Source organism: Pagrus pagrus, assembly GCF_965226575.1.
Source record: "Pagrus pagrus genome assembly, chromosome: 7".
NCBI classification, from domain to species: Eukaryota; Metazoa; Chordata; class Actinopteri; order Spariformes; family Sparidae; genus Pagrus; species Pagrus pagrus.
The window spans coordinates 29,307,966-29,324,316 of NC_140191.1; the positions used below are offsets into that span (position 1 = coordinate 29,307,966).

At 40.1% G+C, this 16,351-nt stretch overlaps 1 protein-coding gene across 3 annotated transcripts in view; it reads left to right on the top strand.

The window, feature by feature from the left end:
* The window catches only part of cdk14 (cyclin dependent kinase 14), a 192,045-nt gene that overhangs the window by 118,240 nt on the left and 57,454 nt on the right, over positions 1-16,351 (top strand). For all 3 annotated transcript variants that reach the window (XM_084358544.1, XM_084358546.1, XM_084358545.1), the window contains 2 exons: positions 8,599-8,662; positions 13,839-13,887. In XM_084358544.1, the coding sequence (XP_084214670.1) occupies positions 8,599-8,662; positions 13,839-13,887 (113 nt within the window). The remainder of the gene's footprint in view (positions 1-8,598; positions 8,663-13,838; positions 13,888-16,351) is intronic.

Genomic DNA, 16,351 nt, shown 5'->3' on the forward strand with positions numbered 1-16,351 from the left:
TGTTACTTGAGCAGAGGTAAACAACTTATTTGGTGGGGACTAATTTCAGTGGCAGATTTACTGGCTGTATATCAGGCAGCAGGATAGTGTATGTAGGAACTACAGTGTGTGTGGTCATTGTAATGTGTGAACATGTCACCCAGTGCAATGTTGTGGCTCATTAATTTGTTTTTAATAATTCTTTGGACAACAATGGCACGGAAGAAGAAGATGTATCAGGCTTTGATTCACACAGACAGTACTTGTTAGGGTTAGATATTCATTATTTGGTTGGGTTGAATCTGTTGGCAGGATGAGAAATATAGACTTTAACCTTTTTGGAGTGAAGGTTTAATTAAATTGTGTCAACAAATCACCATGTGCAAGAAGATCAGCAGATAGACATTTATTCCTGCAACTTTCTCTGAACATATTTATACAAAATTGTTTAAGTGCAAAATGCCAAAATACAATAATAAAGAGAGGAGCTATAAGAAAACAAAGACATTAACTCATGTGTAGACTAGGGATACACTGTATACTGGCAATCTATTTGTCATTTGAGTAACGATGTGTACTGCTCGTTGATGGGTACCTTCTGTCAGATAGCCTGCAACCTTAACCTTATGGTTGAACCATTGCTTTAAGGTGCACCATGGTGGTTCTATGAGACTCATCCTGGATCTGAAAAGCAAATAATGAAACCAGCTTTAAAGCCTCAATTATTACAAGTGTACTTTTTTTTTTTAATGCATAACCTCTGTGTTTCCTGATTTTACCTTCTTGGTGTTCAGTGACAGACAAAGACTTGCAGATCTCACACTGCCATCCCTTGAACCAAAACCTAATTGATAAGAAAAGAAGGTCTATTTGAAAGGAAACTCCAACGGACAAAAACTGAAAAAGAAAGAGGAAATAGCGCCCTTCATTAACAAATGTAAAGAGACAAAGCCATCTTGAGTTTGAGTTTTGACCCTTTCAGGTTCCTGTAGTTGCATAATAAAGTCAGCAGCTTGTTTCCAGAGCATATGAAACACTGTAAATGACAGCAGACATGTTGTTCTGTGTTAAGTATGAAATTAAAACGGATCATTTGTAGAGATAGTTTTACGACAGTCACAATGCCAACTTCCATTAGCATGTAAACGGGAATTCCCATTATGTCTTAGCATTGAGCTAATGGACGATATACCTACAGTATAATGTTATACTTACCATTGAGCTGAGCACTTGGTCCTTGCCATACTAACTCAAATCAAAGGCAGAGCAGAGTGACTTTGAATACCTTAAAGCCTATAGCTTAATTTTGACTTGGAGAACAGTAACAGCTGGCATGTTTGGTAAATTACAGTAACACAGAACACAACAAATGCTACAGCAAACTGTCTATGAATTGTTTGTTATCTAACCATATTAAACAGGCCTTACCCTAAATAGTGTTGCAGTGGCAGATGATGGTTGATGGCCCATGTGGTGCAAAATGCCTTGAGCAGAAGTGTGACTAAAATCATAGACCTCCACATGAGTACAATTTTAGAGACTTTACTCATTTTCATTTTCATTCACAGCTGATTTTATTCCAACAACCTCAAAGTTAAATTCAGTTAATAAATAATTGAGATGTTGAAATCAGCTCAATGGGATTCCAAACTTCACATAGTCTTTTTTTTTATTATGCGAAGACTGCTATTATTTATTTATTAAATGATAATTAATCCCAGTCTCAGTTTTTACAATGCATGATGCTGTGAGGAGCCATTGTAAAAGGGCCCTAGTACAGGAGAACATACACCATCTGAGCATTGTGCTGCACAGAACAACTCTGAAAGGGTTCAGTGCAGCAGAAGGGCCCTGCAATGTGCACATAACCATTTTCTCTCTATGGAGACCCTGTTTATTTAGAGTGTATTCCTGCTATGAAGAGTAAGCCAGTGCACATGTGAGCTGATCTTCCCTCAGGAGAGAGCAAGAGGCTGCTGGGGAGATAAATAATGCCATTCACCAACAGCCGCTGTGTCGGTGACATGAGCATCCATCTGCTGAAACCCAGACAGGATAGACGGGGCTTACTGAACACATTCCACTAGGTCGCAGTGGGAGACAGCTGATCCACTTGGCTCTGGTTCTGATCCGTTTGACCCCTGCCTGGAGGTGACCCCAATCTGCTTGGCTATGGCAGGGTTGGAGAGCAGCTCGGGGTGGGACTGGGATTTTCAGAGCAGAGAGGAGATGAAGGCTGGGGTCAGCTTTAGGACAAAGACAGAGAAGAGAGGTAGGAATGTGGAAGGCAGGGACGGGATACAGCTGGGACTGGGGTCAATGCTGATACTTAACAATGGATTTAGGGATTGATCTCTGAAGGAAGAAACTCAATTTACAAGCTCCCCAAAGGTGTCTAGAGTCCTGAGGAACAGAACAGAAACTGCTGCAACCACTAAGCTTCAGTTGTCTTACCTTAATACTAACACCAATGGTTATTTGGATAAAAAGTTATATAAATGCTTATCGTCACCTATATATTCATTGCCATGCTGACCAAGCCATAGACACACCATCAGTGTCTGGTGGGATTGGTTGGACGGTAGGATTTTTTTCTTCAGACTTTTTTATATTGTAACCTCCGCCAGGGAGGTTATGTTTTCACTCATGGTCGGTTGGTTTGTCAGCAGGATTAAACTGAACAGATTTCCACGAAACTTGGATGGAGGATGGCTCTCAGCCCAGAGCAGACCCCATTAACCTTTGTTGCAGATTCGGATAAAGGGATGGAGCCAGGGTTTTTATTTCTCACTGTCTTTAAGTGAGGTTTTCAACATTTTTGTTAATTTCTCAGGGAAAAATGCCTGATGAGAAAAAAACATGTATATCGGTGGCTATGAGTGGGTACAATTTGATGCAGATCCAAATAAAAATCCAGAGCCAGTGGATTTAAACATGGTTCTTTTCATATTGGATCAGGCTTGATGGATTTAATGGGGACTGTTACACCTTGCCGGAGGTATGCACTCTACTTACTGCCATTCTAGTTAATGTTATTAGTTACACCTGTGCTCTCCCAGCAATAACAGGTCAAAATGGCTGTCATTTAAAAGCGCTATATCTTTCTCCACTGTGGCATTTTGTTAGGTTACAACACTTTAAAGGGTGATTTTGCTGATTTTACATGTGATTCTCAATTAAATAGTCAATTGTTAATACTGCTCAGCCTGTGGAAACAGTTACATAATATGTTCTGTGGCTCTGGAGGATAGGCGCAGGGAATCTGTAAGAAAACATGCTTTCAAGTTGCAAATGGTTAATGCAGGATAAAGCTTCTTTAGTGATTTACACAAACTATAGTCTGACTCAGCTTAAGCCAATAAGGCGACCATCTCATGCAGTATTTTCCCCCCTTTCACCATCTACGTGTTACTATTGACAAAATCCCTACTGCTATGGAAAAAGACAACAACCCTCTGAGCTAGCAACCTACACAATGAACTTGACAAGTTACCTACCGCTAACCTGGTCACTAAACAAGCTAGCAGCTCCTACCTTTTCTTTTGTGGGCACTGTAACTATTTAGCGGGGGCACAATCGCTGTATCTGGGTTTAGCGCCACCCAAGGCGATTGTGATTGGTTTAAAGTATTACAACCACGCCTGAGCATTTTTACACTGTAGCAGAATGAAAATTGCTGCAGCCAGGCCTTTCTCCAGCACTGACACAGCACTCTGGACATACTGTAGGTCTGGCTATGCAAGACTACCCGTACTAGAGACGGATGATGGATTAATGGCATATTGACACAATTGTGAGAATGAGAAAACAGTTGTGCAGAATATTAGGAAATAATGCATTGATTATTTTTTTTTTTTTTATTTTGTCCCATATTTGTTGCAGACTGACTTGAGGATTGGAAATCATCTGCATCACATTGTTCATTCTGAAGCTTCTTCTGTCAGCTGTGCTGTTCACTGTGATGACTCTGTCTGACCTGCTGTCAGTGCACTGACTACTCAGATCCCTCTAATCTCCTCATTCTCTCTCTGGCAACATAAATATAATTAGGGGTCCCGGTATGAAGGTCAGATGTAGTGTTTGTGTCTGGCTGGCTGGGTGGTCTGTAACTGAGCTGGTGGTAGTCAGAGTATGTATGTCCAGCAGAATACGCATGCACAGCTCAAGGTCATGACCTGTGATCTCACAGGAATTCCCCCGTCGCACAGCTCTCTCTCTGATGGGTCGTCCTCTCTACACACCATCCATACACCACACATGTTGTGAGATGAATACTGACCCAGCCCTGCCCTCCTTGATGGATTTCCATGCCCTCCCTGACAAGATGCTGTGCATGCATATGTCCATCGCTCTGTCTGTGCTGGATTTGGAATTCACTGTCACTGCTTATAGATTTTTCCATGCAGGATATGGAGAGAGGAGAAAAAGAAACAACAGCATCAGTCATTTGTTCAAAAGTCGAACATAGCGTCGCTTTACATTTAACTAACAAAAACCATTCACAATAGCACCGAGTGTTGCTACTAATCCATGGGTATGAGGTGAAGATGTACTGTATTTAGTTAATTAGTCTATAGAACAATCAGTTATAACAAAAAGAAATTAAAAAAAATAATAACATAATAAATAATTAGGATCACACAAAGAAATTATAGAACACTGTGTTAACTTGGTGATGAGCTGACTTCTCCTCAGTTTATCTGTCACACTGAGTCTTGACTGTCGTTGGCACACTCTAAATATCTTCCTTATCGCTCCATGTGTCGTCTCACTGCAACAGACAAGGAATACATCTAAATAAATCTTGCTAACGCTACGTTACCACCAGCTCTCTGAGAGGCTCTAACTGGTGCAACTGTGTGATAATATTTAACGTTATACATGCAGCATTTCCTTTCAGTGAAACTAATGTACTGCAAATAAACATTGTACATTATCTAAGTTTTGTACCATCAGCAGCAGAGGGAGGATATATTACAGTCGGTTGTACAGTAATCTTTAACGTTACTCTGACCTGTCCAGCAGAGAGCAGGTAACTTCAGGTTAATCTGCAAACATTTCTCCATCATCAGAAATTTCCATCTTGGAAAGGACACTCCAGTGTTTTAGAGAACAGAGTTTCCGTTTCTTCAACAACGATTCACGCTCCTGTGATTTTCTTGTACACAATAAATATGATCTGCCATCTTTTATCAGATTGTGCTTTCAAACTGCTCACAATACAGATAGTTTGGCAGGAAACAGCAGCCACTCGCTCTTCTTCGTCTTCCAACCGGTGCATTTCAGGCAACCACCCACTAAATTTAAAAACATGAAGGGCCCTCACTAGTGCCAGGTTTGTCTGTTCTGGGCTACTGTAGAAACATGGCGGTGCAACATGGCAATCTCCATGGACTTGGACCCTTACCCTGAACTTATGAATATTGTATTCCATTTCTGCCAATTCTGTTCTGCTAGATGCTGCCACATATTACACACTGTACCTTTAAGAAGTAATATTCAGTTCTGATTCTTTAATTTTCATGTGCTCATCTTCTCTGTAACTATTTTTAGACATATCTTCCCAATATCAGAGGACAGAATGTCATTGAACAAGTGAATAGTTTTTTGTTAGTTTTATTATGTTGGTTGTCTTTATGTTGTACCAACAGTTTCAATCTACAAAGCTTTGGACACAAAACGTTTTATTCCAGAGATGTACGGTTCATTTTCTTTTTCAGAGATCTTTTATTGTTTTGATTGGAAAGAGAGTTTACTCTGGACAGATTTTAGAAACCAAACTTTTAACAAACTGAGTTTCTATCTTTTGTTATTGTTGAATCACTGAAGGGTGGTATATTATTTGTTTAACTCAAGAACCTTAACCCTAACCTGCAAAAAGCACCTGGATACAGTCAAGCTCTTGTTGTAAAATACTATCTTTTTTAAAGAAGAATAATAAAATGTAAATGACAGTTGTCAGGGCATAAAAACAATGATCTGTTGACCTTTCCAGTTAACAAAGTAGTAAACAAAAGGAAAGAAAAGTATAAAAAGTATAAATAAAGCTGAAATTATTAGAAAGTAAGCTGCTCTCCTGGATAAAGATGTGAATATAAGGATAAAATGTTGCAGATGCATTTAACATTATGTTATTGATCTGTGTCTGGAAAAATACACAGTTGTTGTCCAGTATGCACTGATGGATGAACATATGGATATTATAATGCAGTATGAGATGCTTGGGGTAATTTAGAATTGTTAAAGTCCCGGTCAAGTTTACTGTTTCAGTGAACTGATGTAGTTTTATACAATCAAAGTCAAACAAAGTTTATTGTTAAACTGTACAGTATTCTTCCTCCATTATATATTTTTGTGTTTTTTATAACCACATTTGAGGGATTATTGAAAAAAATGTGTGATATCTTTCAAATGAAAACCATGTTTGCCATCATATTTATCCTACTTTACACGTTCATAGGCAAGACACTTGCTAACTTCTTTCACTGAAATACACCTTTAATTTATTCTATGGGGCAAAAAGATGATATTTTGCAGAGATTAGCTCAAATTGACATTTCAAAATATGAAGTGTGACTCACTTGAAACCATGTGTGCCATTATATGTACAGTACTGTACACTGTACAGACAGGATATGCACTTGAAAAAGCTTCTTGTAGTATCAAAAATCGACCACCACTCGGTCTCTAATTGTGTGTTTACAGGTAAGAATTTAGTTGCATCAGCATGAAGAGTTTTGCATATTGACACTCTGTGACAGGTCAGGACTGCAGACATCTTTACCTGCTGCATATTTTGTTGGCTTTGACCTTCAGTCTGGTCTTCAAGTGGTAAACATGATCACTAGGACTGAGGTCAAGTGACTGACTAAACACTTTATACTTGGCATCATAAGGTTATTACAAGTCAAATGTGTTGAATAGCAGAGCAAAACATCCAAAACCACTGTCTAATCTGATACAGTGGGTTGATGGTTTCCTTCAGAGCTTGCAGTGATGTTTCAGCTCATTTCCTACACCCCCAGAAAAACTGCCGTACCCCGTCTGATGTCCTCATAAGGACTTTGACATTTACACCCAGCCCCAAACCCAGCCTCCACCCATGACTCCCTGTCTTCACTTCAAAGGCCACTGAATCTTTCCATCAATTATGCAGGCCGATTCCAGCTCTGTGGACCAGATTGAGATCCACTCACATGTCCCCTCATCCCCTCATGTCACCCCTGCATCACTCCCACAACCTTTCTTCATAACTTGCCCACCCCTCTCTGCAGAAGACTCATCTGTCCCGTCATCACACTGCTCATTCAAGCTGGAAGGTGCAACGCTGCATTGGAGAGCTGGCCAACTCTCCTCATCAGTGACCTCAGTCTCCATTACTCCTCCTGTCTTTGGTTCACCTCCATGTGAACAAAGTGTTATTTTTGGTGTTAAAGTAGATCTGCCTTTGACAATAATCCACAGACACACTCTTACAGTATGAGCAAACAGAGACCGGTATTCAGGGAAAGAGAACATGCAAATACAGTCAGTCCTCACAGACTTGGTCTATAACATCGGGACTTCTTTTAAATGAAGTTCAGTATTTGAGTTTGCAAATGAAACTCTTTGCTGTGACTTCTTATTAAAGTCTCACTGAGGCTGGGCTCCTGGTGCTTTACTGCCCTCTAGTGGCATTGTTTTGTTATTACATTACTAATTGTAACTGACTAACATCTCAGGCCAACACAAGTTGAACAAGCCTCTGACCTTTTGTAAATTCCTCTGGCTTTCATTACATTTTCAAATTTCCATGTGGTCCACATTATGTTGTGTTTTCTGACTTGCTTTGTCAAGAAAACATACCCTGTGATTCCTTCGACCTCTGCTTTCATTCTTCTTTTTATTTGTCAGTCAAGGAGAGCCATCTGAAACAAATATATCCCAATAATCCCACAACACACATCCACCCATTGTTTGCATGCATTGTGCTCGAACGTGCTGTAGAAATCCAGCAGTTCCCTCCCTGGGCAGCTCCTCTACTGTAGGAGTGTGCTGCAGATCAGAGACAACTGGGCAATCTGGAAACTATTATGCTGCTTAGCTGTGATGGATCATGTGGAAGGCATGTCCGCTGCTCTGGGTTTTGTCATCATAAACCTCAGCTGTGTGCGTGAGAACTCAGCCAGCCTCTCCATAAAAGATGCACTAATCATTTCTGTTGGACTTGGAATGTCTTTACACTGGAAGTTCAAGTTTGTCATTTAGCCAACCATGTTGCAGTCTCTCTGTCTCTCTCTTAGCACTGTACTTTTCTGCTCTTTTATGCTAGCCATTGGAATTTTAATCTAAATAAATTATAATTATGATAAAATAAATACAATCCAATTTGTTTTTGATTAATTGATGCTGTGATCTTTTTTTAATAATTATTTTGTCTCCCTCCTCAGTGTTAATTGGTCATCACTGATATCTGTTAATGATCGCTCTGATGTGTTAGCTTCTCATGCTAACTCCCCCAAAACGATTGTCCACTAAACCAGAAAGGCACAGATGGAACATGGGTGTCTACTGATAGGAAAACTGCTGGAGTTTATCTGAGAAGCTTATCTTCACTTTCTCCATTCTGTGTTTTTTCAGGTCATCGGCACTCCGTCTGAGGATTCCTGGCCTGGCGTAAACTCTTTGCCTCACTTCAAACCAGGTGAGACCTTTCATAATGTTACACACAATGACAGTTTCCTTTCTAACTTCTTTAATCCGCACTGATCTGAATCATAGTTTAGCCTAGACCAAAATAAAGAACAAGGCGTAGGCTAAATGGTTAGCGTGAAGCCCATTTTAGTAAACTTAAACATATTATATAGTTGTATGATAGTCAAACTTGAGAAATGATAAAGCATCAGCATGGAGTCAGCTTTTACTCAACATATTATACAGTTTGATAAAGTGTGGACATGGAGCCTTGTGTCTTTAAACATTTATGACAAGATAAATCTGAGCTAAAAGCCAACAACATTGTAGCCTATATGGTAAAATGTTAGCATGGAGCCTATTTTTATTGAACATAATGTATGCTCGATGATGAGGTCGGCTGGCACTCATTATTTGGTATGATATGGTCTGATGATAGCATGGATTACTTTATCAATGCTATCATATACATGGGCGGAGCCTGTTATGATGCTATTGATGCTAGTCACTCAACACGTTTACGAGCATGCTAACATTGAGCACCAGAGCTAGTGATCTACCAGGATGTGTTAATACACTCAGTACCCTCAACCTGACCATATATATGAACCAATAGGAAAGCTACAGTAACTGTACTCCATTACTGCAGCAGCAGCAACAGCAGCAGCAGCAGAAGTGGGGGTGGCAGCTCTGCCAGGGCAGCCATGCCCTCTGGGAGCTCATTAGGGCTTTTTAGAAGGAACATGAATAGAGGGACTGCAGATTAGTGTTAGCTTATGGAGGGAAGAAGAGCTGGAGTGGAGGAGAGGGGACAGGCGAAGATGGACATAAAGAGGGTGAGAGTGATGGTCCGGGGCAGTGAGGCATCACAGAGCTGTGTGACCCAGCCTCCCATCTCCAGTGGCCAATTAGGGACCAACTGGGGTGACTCTCATTGTCACATGTACACACAATACATACAAATGTAATCTCTCATCCTGTGGCCATGGCGACAGTTGGCTCTTGTTTACCTCTCACACACTGTGTTGAACAGCTGTGCAGCTGTCTTAGCCACGCAAACACACACACACACGCACACACACAGGCAGCTTTGCCTGGTTCTAGCCTCCGAGCGCTGCATCTGTTCATGTGATGTGTGCAGATGATGTTATGGCTGCACTTTAAACAAAGGCAGGAGGAGTGAGATGTTACCACAGATGATCTGGTAAAACTTGGTGGTGCTGATAAAACATCTGAAAGCCTCAGCATGACAGAAGCACAGTCACAGTGTGCATTCATTATAAGTCAACACATGCACATTATGAAGGATGACTTTTTTGCAATGATCAAATGGGAGGCAAAAATAATCACCTCACGTGTAGTGGAATATTGATCTGCTGGTAATGCACAGCAATGCACTTGAAGTTGAACCCAGATTGAAAGAAGCTCTTCTGAAGATTACATCATCGTAGGGATAAAGTTCATTCAGAGTTCATTTAAAATGAGTCTGAAAATCTGATGAATAATTATTTATTCAAAGAGTAATGATGTCTGAGGAAACCCAGCATTCAAAGCAAATCAAAGGTTTAGAGCAGAGATGCCAAACGTGCGGCCCGCGGGCCTGAGCTGATCTGCAGTAAGACTCAGTCTGGCCCACCAGATGTTTCAAGGGAAAAAAATAATAATAAAAATGTTTGTTTTTTTCAATGAATGTTTATGCTGTTTTATTTTTTGTTAAGTAAAATACATTTCACCACATTTCACATGTAAAATGCAGTGATGCATGCATTAATCTTATAACTGTCCTTTTTCAGTAACTTCTAACAGAGCTTGTTAGTGAACACAGGAAAAAGACAGACTGTTCAGTTGTTCTGATATTAGTTTTACAAATGAGATTACTGTCAAAACTGCATGTTAATGTGAGGATTTCACTGGATGGATAATATTCTTTGTAAAACTAAATAATTTGTTGAATCAAAGTCCTTGATGAGATCTTTGCAATATTCCAATGATCTTATATTTATTGTCTCAATAAAACAAAAACAAAAAAACAGTAACATAGTTTCGACCTTTTTCACATACATGTATAATAAATGTAGAATAATAGAATAAAATCCAGTTTGCTGCAGAGGTACCAGTAAGCAGCAGATGGCAGTATTGCATCAGTGTGGAACACCTCCTGGTGGTTGTTTCCGCAGCGCTGATCTCTGAGCTGACTGCTATCTGCACATTTTTCCAAAACACTGTGGCTGTATCACTTTCCTGGTTATGATTCATTACATTTTTACCATTTTATTCAACATCCATAATAATTTCTGACTTTTTTTCTTTTTTTCAGCCCAACCTTTACAGTGCATTAAGTCTGGATTTAAGACATGACAGTGTGGCTTTACTTCAGAGTAGAGACGCCACTTATTTTTCACATTTTTGTGGTTATGAAAAGCTTCCACAGATATTTCCTCATTTCCAGCCATCTCTCTCTCTCATGGCTCTCTCCCCCTATTCCACTGTCTACTTATTGATATTCTAAGTCGGGCTTCCACACTGCATTCTGCACAAATGTACCTTTAAACTGATTCTTTATTATCACCGTTTGCTAAAGCAGGAAAAGAGTTTCTCTTAATGATCATTTATGTTTCTCGGTCGTATTTCACACGACTGAAGAGAAACCTGCATACACACAGTATAAGCCAAGATATCATAGACTAGTGCCCGATTAGATGAGATCAGAATGTTTTTTTTGTAACCATTCCAGTTGAAACTAGTTGTCGAGAATTAGTTTCTCCAAACTCAGCTTGAGCATGTGGTGAAAATTAATTGGTTAAATAGGACAATGCCACCTTTTCAGATTAGGTATAATGTTGAGTTGTGAATGTATCTCCTGTTATAGACTGTGTTGTACTCAACAGAGTCAAGATGCTTTAAAGGTCCCATATTATGCTCATTTTCATGTAAAAATTTTGGTTTGGGTGTCTGCTAGAAAATATTAACATGCTTTAATGTTCAGAAAACACATGTTTTTTCTCATTGCTGGAGCCCCTCTGTGCACCCTCTGTCTGAACACTCTATTTTAGTGCCTGTATCTTTAAGGACCCCCCTCCCGAAAAGCCCAGTCTTCTCTGATTGGTCATCTCCACAGGCCTGAGCAGGCACCACTCACCATATTTCCACATCAGCTGGCTTTGCGACCACAGCCGTGCTTGAGGCATTGGGTTACTCTATAGTTGTGACTTCACAACCTTCCTGAGTCCTGATGGCTCGTTTGAAGGCATCATTTCTGCATTCCTGCGTGTATTGTACATTATAATACTTTGAAAGTATTTATATAGTACATAGACCTGCTTTATAATCAAATATCAAATCAAATTTTCAACTATTTTAATTTGGGATCCCCAGGTGCTGGAATATGGACTGTAGGCAGGATACTCTTCAGTGACCTTGAAACTAGAGCTTACGTTGTGTTTTGTTAGAATTTAAAACACGTTCATGTTTATCATGTCTATTCAAGCGTATCATCACTTTTCCTCCGACCTCCACTCATCTATTTCTGGGTACTCTGGCTGGCAGCCGTTAAACTGTGGCCAGTTCAGACCAGCCCTGGCACTGAACTGGGTGGCTGGACTCACTGCTGGCTAGCTGGCAGGCTGAAGACTGGAACTGTAAGACAGTTGGGTGGTTGGCTATAGGATTAGCTGGCAGTGTGGGAGGCGGGCTAGCTCGCTGGGTGGCTGGCTAGCTTGTGTGGTAGCCGGTCAGTTGGCAGCTCAGACTGACTGTGTGTCCACATGGCAGTTTTGGCTGAGATTAAGAGAACAGTGCAGAGCCTCAAACACTCATAACATAACAAACATAGCTGTGGAAATATGGAGAGACTGTCTCACCAAACTATTCTCAAAATTATGACAATTTAATGTGGTCTGGCTTTGGAGCAGAAGTACATAGCTCATACATTATTTCTCAACAGCATTTCTGAAGTGATATGAGCCACTCCTTAATCTGGCAAACTCGTATACAAAACAACATGCATTGCAATAAAATTTAAAGTTTTGTAATTGGTTTGCATGTAGTCTCATAGTCGTCTTTATAAACAAGTGTGGTTGACACAGCCTACAAACATGTTCATATACCAAGGTAGGAAAAGTATACATGTAATCAATTCCATTCATTATGGCTACATTCCTCTAAACTGAACTGTGCGTAACAAACCTTTACAAATCAGTCCGTTTCCTGTCATGATGCTGTAAGAAGGAACATGCATATATTGTGGAGGGACAGCAGGGACAGTAGGGACAGCTCGGTTTTGCATAACAACATAATTTTTTAGGTTTTTAACAGGATTGATTTCTTTTAATGCAAAACACCTCTGTGGTGAGTTTACGCCATGATCTTTTGTCCATATAGTGGTGATTTTTTGGTTTTTATGAACAATAATAAAAAAAATCCTGTAAGATCAGGTTATGTTGGTGCTACTTTATAGCCCACTCTATTTTTAATTGTCTTGTGAATTCTAAAATAAAGTATTCAAACAATGAAAGAGACCGAAGTAGTGGGCAGCACAATTAAAAGGCATAGGAGCAATGGAATCACCTGCACTGTAAGAGCTGAAAACACTGCTCTCATATATTTCAGATTAAAAGCCTTCAGGGAATGGGAGGGATGTGCCCTCTGAGCCTCCGGAAGCATTTATGCTGAAAGCTTACAGTGACAACTTGTAAACAAGCGCAAAATAGATCATGTTTATTGTTTCTCTTTTGAAATTTAGTATCTAACCAAGACGTATCACAGATCAACGCACACACACACACACACACACACACACACACTCCTTTATCAACAGTCAACCCTCATTCTACGCTGCCCAAGTATGGACCTCTGTTTCTCGTCATTTTGATGAAACAAAACTGAATATTTACTTTAAAGCTCTTCCCCCATAATATTTATGCAAATGTTATTTTTTTAAAGAAATTGCTACACACACACACACACACGTAGCACAATGCCTCCTACTATGTAGTTTAGATATTTTGTCATTTATCAGATTTTTGTTTCTTAGAACTATATAGGCCGTATATGTTTTTTAGACGTAATCAGCCTTAAGCAGTATAAGTATTTAAGAACAGTGTGTCATGTGTGTAACTTTATCGTGATGAGAAACATGTACATGAGCTCAATAACTGAACTCTTGGTTTGTTGTCATCTATCCACAGACCGCTTTACAGTGTACAGCGCTAAGAAGCTCCGACAAGCGTGGAATAAGTAAGTGAACTGTTCAAATATGTGTTTTGTGTGTGTGTGTGTGTGTGTGTGTGTGTGTGTGTGTGTGTGTGTGTGTAAATGTATAGTGTTATGTCAGAGGGTGTCGTCACTGATGGACACACTGTACTGTGTATGGTATCCTATCCTTTCTTTAACTCCCGCAGGTAGTGAAGAGACTGTCACTGCAGCTTACACACTGTTACACACTTTCTGTTACTCACGTGCTCTTCCTCTAGCCTCCACCCTTCCTGTAGCATGTGTGTGTGTGATTCTGCTCTGGGACATGAAGCACATATGGCAGGGAAAGGGCATGGTGGCACCGTCAGGGCTCCCCCCAGATGTGTGCCACTGTTTGCCCCAGGCATACATCTGGAGGAGAGAGCACAGAGGGCAAAGGGGAGTTTGTCTCTTTTCCTCGGGGAATTTTAAAGCAGCACCAGGCAAGTGATTTATGTAAAACTCCAGCTGTCTAATCAGCTGGAATTGCAAAGTATAGTTGCTTCAGCACAGATCTATTCCCGCTAACTAAAGCCCACATCACACGGAACTTCTAATGCCTGGCTTCATCCTGTGATTAATAATAATTACATAGGTCATTGGTGTGCTCTATCCCAGGAGAACATGGGAAGAGTCTTCTGTGAAGAATTATTCCCAGAATAAGTGACTGTAATGTGGCAGAAATCCAATCTATGTATGAATCAGCATGTCGGTAATTTTGGGTTGAACTTTTTCTGTCCCAGGTCAAGAATTTGGAGCCCAGTGGAAATGATTAGAGTTTTGATAACATTTTCGGCAACAATACTTTTGGCTCAGTGCGTTTGAATGGAAGACTGTAATTATCCTGGACAAATTAGCCTCACCTAACAATAAGGAAATGGCTGTTATGGTAAAAGTAACTGCTAGTAATACAGTTTACTCAGCCAACAAGTTAACACTTTAGCAATAATAACTCAGCCGAGTGTGTTAGGTCAAATACACATCATTCTCTTTCACACTAGACTGCATGAACACTTACTTAAACTAATCTGAAACATATCGGTGTATTGATTAATGTCTATATAAATACATCAGTGCAACATCTGCCTTACAACAAATTGACCAAGTCATTTTAAAATGCTGTGACCATTCATTTTAGAAATTGTGTTCCAGTTGTGATGTGGCAATGACTTTTGTGCCTTGTGTTGATTATTATGATTGCTTAAGTTTCAGTTAAGCCAGTTCATGCATGGCGAAGAGATTTTCAAGCCCTCACCTCTGTCAGTTTCCTTATTTCTTTAGTGGCACAAGCAGATTTATTATAACCTGACACAGCCACACCCTTATCGAAGCCAATCAAGAGAAGAGCAAAAACATGTTTTCCATCAGGAAAAGGCTTCATTGCCTCATCTTTGCTCTTCTTTCAATTAAATATTCTCTCCAGTTCTGATAAAACTGATGCTATGGCTGCTACGCTAATCCCTTAAGGTACCACTATTGTTGCTTTTTCAAAAAGTTGCTTTTCTCACTAATTGTCACACTTAACCAAGCCTGTAGTTGCCAGTAGTTCCTCAAAGGACTCTTATTGGTTCAACCACTGTTTGTTTGGCCACAAGCAAATACTCTGAAGCTTGAAGATGGATTTGAGGGAACATATGATGAAGTGATCTGTCAGGCCCAGCAAGGTAACACTTATTATATTACCAGTGTCGAGGCATTACGCAACATTTATAGGAAATGTAGGTTAAATCTCAACATTAATGATTATCAAAGGTAATTATTAATTAAATTAAATAATAAGATCTTATTTAAATTAGATAGCCTCAGGAGCACAGTGTGTGTGTGTGTGTGTGTGTGTGTGTGTGTGTGTGTGTGTGTGTGTGTGTGTGTGTGTGTGTGTGCGTGCACGCACGCGTGTGTGTCTGTGTCTGTGTGTGTGTGTGTGTGTGTGCGTGCATGTGTTTGTGTGTGTGTTTGTGGAGATACTGAACAGAACTGTGCCGGCCCTGCTCTGACAGCGCTGTCTGCAGCCAGCAGGAGAGGCGCTGTGTGGTGCGCTGTGATTTTATAACTGACCTGAACTACTTTAACTTCCTCTGACTGTGTGTAAATAGAGTCCATTTTGAAAAACCCACAATTAATGACTTCATCTGTGGATCCCAACACTAGTTTTAAATGAACTAGTAATTATTAAGTTCACGGTAACGATTTAATACACGAAGTTGGTCATGGATTTAAGAATAGCGTGTTAAACTAGATGATCTAATGAAGGAGTATGTAAAGTCGTCCATGAGCTCACCTCATGGCCGGAGTGTTGCACAGAAATTAACTACTTGGAAAACTGGTTATTACAAAACAGGTTTTTATGCGTCAGACATCTTTTTGAAAACAGTTGATGCAAAATGAAAGGCAGATTAAAATGAAGTGAGGGGGATTGTCCCTCAGCTCCCTCTCTGTCAGTCCCTGCCCAGTCTCCAGGAAATAAAAA